Source organism: Malania oleifera, chromosome 10 (genome assembly GCF_029873635.1).
Source record: "Malania oleifera isolate guangnan ecotype guangnan chromosome 10, ASM2987363v1, whole genome shotgun sequence".
Classification (NCBI taxonomy): Eukaryota; Viridiplantae; Streptophyta; class Magnoliopsida; order Santalales; family Ximeniaceae; genus Malania; species Malania oleifera.
In genome coordinates, this window is record NC_080426.1 from 70,647,822 (window position 1) to 70,653,407 (window position 5,586).

The 5,586-nt window shown below is 42.6% G+C and overlaps 1 protein-coding gene across 2 annotated transcripts; it reads left to right on the forward strand.

The window, feature by feature from the left end:
* Positions 1-3,247: 3,247 nt before the first annotated feature.
* Positions 3,248-5,243, forward strand: LOC131165772 (protein CURVATURE THYLAKOID 1B, chloroplastic). Of its 2 annotated transcripts, XM_058123819.1 has the most exons (6): positions 3,248-3,713; positions 3,796-3,902; positions 3,998-4,084; positions 4,210-4,272; positions 4,833-4,870; positions 4,994-5,243. In XM_058123819.1, exons 1-6 carry the CDS (start codon positions 3,539-3,541, stop codon positions 5,049-5,051), a joined length of 528 nt encoding a protein of 175 aa, XP_057979802.1. In that variant the 5' UTR covers positions 3,248-3,538; the 3' UTR covers positions 5,052-5,243. The 2 variants fall into 2 exon arrangements, with proteins under 2 accessions (XP_057979802.1, XP_057979803.1); XM_058123820.1 differs by lacking the exon at positions 4,833-4,870 and having other exon boundaries at positions 3,323-3,713.
* The last annotated feature ends 343 nt before the right edge of the window (positions 5,244-5,586 follow it).

Below are 5,586 nucleotides of genomic sequence, written 5' to 3' on the forward strand. Positions count from 1 at the left end.
GTGCAGAGTGCAGGGAGATGTGCGTGTAGAGGGTTGTGTGTGAGGAAGAGTGAATCCTTGTGAGAGTGTGGAAGGAGTTGAGGGCAGTAGCCTCCTCCTTCTCCTTGTGTAAATCTCCCGAAAATTATAGTGGATTTAAGCTCTCTTGTGGACGTAGGTCATAGTGGACCGAACCACATAAATCTTGTCTCACATTTATGTTGCGTAATTTTTCTTGTGCGATTGTTACTCGTCGATCATTTTTCCCAAAAAATGGTATTAGAGCAAGGTTGGAGCAAAATCTCTGGATCGAAGCAAAATTTCAAGGTTTGAGCCTCTGTCTAGTAGCTCAAAACTTGTTTTTGAAGCCACTAGAAAATTCCTCTCGTCGAGACGAACTCGACGGTGGTAATCGGAGCTCAAACGGAGCTCGGACGAAGCTGCATGCGCTCACACGCACCACAGATGGAAAGACCGCGTCGCCACATGCACGCATGCATTCTCACGCACCGCCGGGTGATCGGGAAGTAACGTCACGCGCGCCCACGCGCCGGTAAACGTCCTGCGCACATTCGGAGGTTGAAGACGCTGACGTCATCGGCCACGAAAGCGCTGCGTCAGCAAGTGTCAGGCTAAGTCAGCACGCCACGTCAGTGCTGCATCAGCCAAACAGTCAGTGGCCACGTCACTAGGGGACCCGGTGACGCATCAGTAGTCTGTACAGCCACGTCAGTAGGTGGGCCCCAGGACACGTCAGCGGGTGGGGACCGCTGCACCACGTCATCAAGCGGCGTCAATAACGGCGTTAGTGGCTGTTAATGGCGTCAGGGATATTCTGTTAATGGAGGAATATTCCATTAAAGTTAACAGATAGTTGACTTTTCTTGTCCGATTTGACCTAAAGTTTGACCGGGCTTTTCAGAGCCATTTCGGGTGGGTTTTTATAGCGGCTCTAACCATTTCTAAGGTTTTCGGCCGTTCCGGAGCCATTGGAAGTGTCCGTTTATTGAGATTCGGAGTAGAATGGTAGGTATCAGAACTTCAAAGTTTGAGGTGGAGAAGTTCGATGGGCGGAATAACTTCAGTTTATGGCAGAGCACGGTGAAGGACATTTTGGTTCATCAAGGCTTGATCAAGCCGTTGATCGGGAAGAAGCCAGATAATTTCAAAGATGTTGATTGGACCAAATTAGAGATGAAGATGGTTAGCACAATCCGATTGTGTCTGGAAAATGAAGTTAAGTATTCGGTGTTAGACGAAACCTCACCAATGGAGCTCTGGAAGAAATTAGAGTAAAGGTATATGGCGAAATCTCTTACCAATAAATTGATTCTGAAGAAGAAACTGTATCAACTTCGGATGAACGAGGGAAGTAGCCTTTTTTATCACATAAATGATTATAACAAGATTTTGACCCAGCTGTTGAGCCTGGGCATAAAGATTGATGAAGAAGATAAGACAATTCTACTTTTGTTGTTTCTACCAGCTTCATTTGATGGTCTGGTAATTGCATTGCTCGTGGGGAAGGAAACCTTGAAGTTGGATGATGTGATGGCATCACTTCAAGATTCTGAGACGTTAAGAAAGCCGATTGAGACGTCTCATGAGCAAGTTTTGGTAGCTAATAGTGAGAGACAAGGAAGAAGTAAAGATCGAAGGTAAGCAATGGCGTTCAAAATTAAGAGGACGAGATATGAGTGAAGTCATATGTTACTGGTGTGATAAAAAGGGGCACTTCAAAAGGGACTGTGAAGATAGAAAACGATATGAAGAAGAAAAGAAGATACGAGATGGTGTCAATGTATCGGAGCATGTCTCATGGCATGCCAATGACGAAGCCCTTGTAACGGTGAGCAGCTCACGTCAACAAATCAGTCGAAGAAATGTGCAGTGTCGATACTGCAAAAGACACGGCCATATGAAGAGAGAGTGCCGAAAATTGATGAAGAAGAACATGAATGGTCATGGCAGTCCAAACGATGATGGATGGGTTTTGGACTCTGGGATTTCAGTTCATGTCTGTTTTAAGAAAGAATTTTTCTATTCTTTCAAAGAAGTTCGCGGTACGGTATCACTCGGTGATGGGTCTTCATGCGATGTCAGAGGGATCAGATCTGTGAAGCTGAAGACGCCTATTGGAGCGGTTCGTATTTTGGATAATGTAAGCCTCGTACCAAGGATGCGAAGAAATTTGATCTCTCTTAGTCGATTGGATTGTAAGAGTTGTCAAATCTCTGTCGCAGGTGGAGCTATGGAGGTGACACAACAAAGATATTCATTGGGAAGGAGTCTCGTGGGCTATATCAGTTAATGGGAACCACAATGGTTGGTGCTTTGACCTAGGATAATGATAGCGGCACATTGTTAGAAACGAACAGACGAGTTTGGTTTGCTGACGAAGAAGGCGGTACTCTCTGCATGGTTCAGATGTTTGAACCAAGTTATGAAGACTTGCATTGATCGAGCTCGTGTTAAGGTGGAGCTATGGACTTGGGAGTTGATACTCGCCAAGGTGGAGATTGTCAGGAGATGTGTGGCTCGTATGTATGTCGGTAGGCGCACCCAGCTGAAAATGTTGAAGCTGGAGATGGACGACCACCAACCTCTGCAGATTTTGTTGAAATCTGCAGCCACCTTCTTTGATTTACAGTAGCCTTACTTGATTTCTTCCCCCTCCCATGTGTATATATATGTAATGTATGTGTGTGTGGAGATGTGGGGGTGAAGCTGCAGAGAGTTGTAGGGTGCTGTGTTGTGAGGTGCAGAGTGCAAAGTGCAGAGAGCTGTGCATGCAGAGGGTTGTGTGTGAGGAAGAGTGAATACTTGTGAGAGTGAGGAAGGAGTTGAGGGCAGTAGCCTCCTCCTTCTCCTTGTGTAAATCTCCCGGAAATTATAGTGAATTTGAGCTCTCCCATGGACGTAGGTCACAGTGGACCGAACCACGTAAATCTTGTCTCACATTTGTGTTGCATAATTTTGCTTGTGCGATTGTTGCTCGTCGATCATTTTTTCCAACAATAAGGTCGTGTCTAAAATTTTGAATACTATGTCATATATTTAGATTTGGATACATTTAATAAACACTCAACATAGTATATTATATTTGGTTCAAATTCATAAATTCTAAATTCGAAACTCAGATTTCGGTGTTTCAAAGTTCAGACACGGGGTAAGGAGTTTTGCAGTTGGCACAGCAAAAGAGCGGGGGGAGGCTATCCGATGGAGAATAACGAGACTACCATAAAATGCCTATCCAATAGCCACGTCAGCACTATCCAGATGACAGGAATGAGTGGTTTGCCCAGCGCTACCATTCTTGGAGAAGATTTGAAGGCCAATCTCCAATTCCACGTACATTAATTGGCAGGCAGCTATTTCGAATAATCAGGCACTACTGACCAAAACCCCCCGACCCACTGTAAACTAATAGTAAACAAAATCAAGAAATCAATCAAGACCCACAAATCCCAATTTCCCAACTTCATCTCCTTCCCTTCTGGCCTCACAATCTCTCTGGGATATCCACTTTCAGGGGCTGAAAAGGGGGGATTTTGAAGCCATGGCCTCAGCCACCTCTCTCCCGGCCTCATCCTCCTCAACCCTCGTCGACGGTGGCAAGGCTCCCTCTCGACAGCCACCGGCCGCCGCACCACCGCAATGTGTGACCCTCTCCACCCTTGCTCCGCTGCCGCTGCAGTCCCAGAGCCGCACTGGCTGGAAGACCACCGCATACGGTAAGCTAGCAGCCCAGTCTACCTCCCAAACATATAGGCTTAATTTTATGTACCAATGAATCATTACTTCATACCTTTTAAGGTCGTAAGATAGCACGCAATGTTGTTGCTTTGGCTACCGGCGAGGCTCCGGCAGAAGTTGCAGGGCCGCCGGAACTCCAGGACATTCTCAAGACAGTTCAAGAAGCTGTAAGCATATATGTATATAATGTCATATTTTGGATTAATAATGATGTGTGTATATATATGGGGTTAAATTTGAGTACATTTATGTATGTGTGCAGTGGGATAAAGTCGACGATAAATATGCAGTGACATCCCTGGTAGTGGCAGCCTTAGTTGCTGTTTGGGCGTCCTCTGGGATGATTTCCGTAAGCAATTACTCCAACTGACATCATCTTTAACACGCTCCTCAGTTCATCATTGATTCTTTTCTTTCAATACAAACCATTGATGACCAATGCACATTCCAATGGCTTGCAATTTATTGATGCAGGCAATTGATAGGCTTCCTCTGGTTCCTGGTGTTCTTGAGCTTGTCGGAATCGGCTACTCTGGAGTAAGTTTGACATATGCACATATTATCTGTTTTAGCTGCATATAGTTTTATTTATGCTCAAAACAGATGAAAAAACTTGCTCACCTTCTCCTCATTATTTTTTTAACAAAATGTCGTTATTTTCCTACCAATTCATTTCAAAGAAAAATGCCATTTTTGATATGTTTGCATCAAATCCATCTTCTGAAGCGCTTACCACTGCAGGTTTTATGATTATCCACTTATTGAGTTTGAGAGCATGGGATTTTGAGTTAGAAATTTAAATTCGTGCCGAATTTGATAAGGTTGAATGTGATTTGATATTGTGGTTTGTCTAAACCCACATAATTTTAAACTCGATAAAGACTCAAGTTCCTTACTCAAATTAATACAACAAGTTGCCCTCCATTCATTTTCACTTGTTGTCCATGAAATTGGAAAAAAAGGACAAAAAGAAAAGAAAAAAGAAAGGCCTAATGAGCATGCATGCTTGTCTGATTTGTATGCAATGAATCATACACAAGACTGTTTCTTTCTTTAATTTTATCTCATGCACCTGCTTGTCTTTCGCTTTCTTGTAGTGGTTTGCATATCGGAATCTGATTTTTAAACCAGACAGGTAAGTGATGAACCCTGTCAAACTGAATATATATACTTCCTAGGTCCATCATGAACACAGTAAAGAAGAGGATTTGTATTTGCTTTGTCCGGTTAGTTATATGTTTCGTTACTGAAAATTCAGGGAAGCCTTGGTTAAAAAGATCAAAGGCACATACTGCGACATAATCGGAAGCAGCTAGTTGCTGAGATGAGGAGAACAATTCCCCAATATTGTCTGAAATCTTGAAGCGCACACATTGTGTGGGGTTGTGCAAGAAAAATGTAATCATCCTGTCTTTCTTGTTCAGATATCCTTCTAACAGGTGTAATCTCACCTTAATCTGCACTCTCGTGTTGAACATATATGCATCTAGCTAAAATTTTTAAAAATATATTCCCTCATGGTCGTTAATTATACTACTACATTAACTACTTTTTGCCCCGTGCAATACAAAGATATGCCTGCCCAAAAATATGTTGGAATGAAATTTAATATATTTACGATATTCAATTTTAATTAATAAATTGGTTTCTTTCTAAATATGATGCTCCTTTTAGCCAGTGCATTGAGCAAGATTGGTAAACTTAACATGACTTTTATAATATATTTAAGAATATTTCAATAATTGTTTGCCTTTGGTAGAGGGATTGAAAAAACCAAAAGAAAAATGTAAGGAGAATTTCAAGAAGCTGCAAGAAAATTTGAGAAATTGCAGATATGCAATGACCATTCGT

Bases quoted from the DNA above. Each gene is read 5' to 3' on its own strand.
- LOC131165772 (XM_058123819.1), top strand. From the start codon at position 3,539: ATGGCCTCAGCCACCTCTCTCCCGGCCTCATCCTCCTCAACCCTCGTC. The intron at 3,903-3,997 runs GTAAGCATATAT...GTATGTGTGCAG, and splicing joins TCAAGACAGTTCAAGAAGCT to TGGGATAAAGTCGACGATAA. The intron at 4,085-4,209 runs GTAAGCAATTAC...TTATTGATGCAG, and splicing joins CGTCCTCTGGGATGATTTCC to GCAATTGATAGGCTTCCTCT.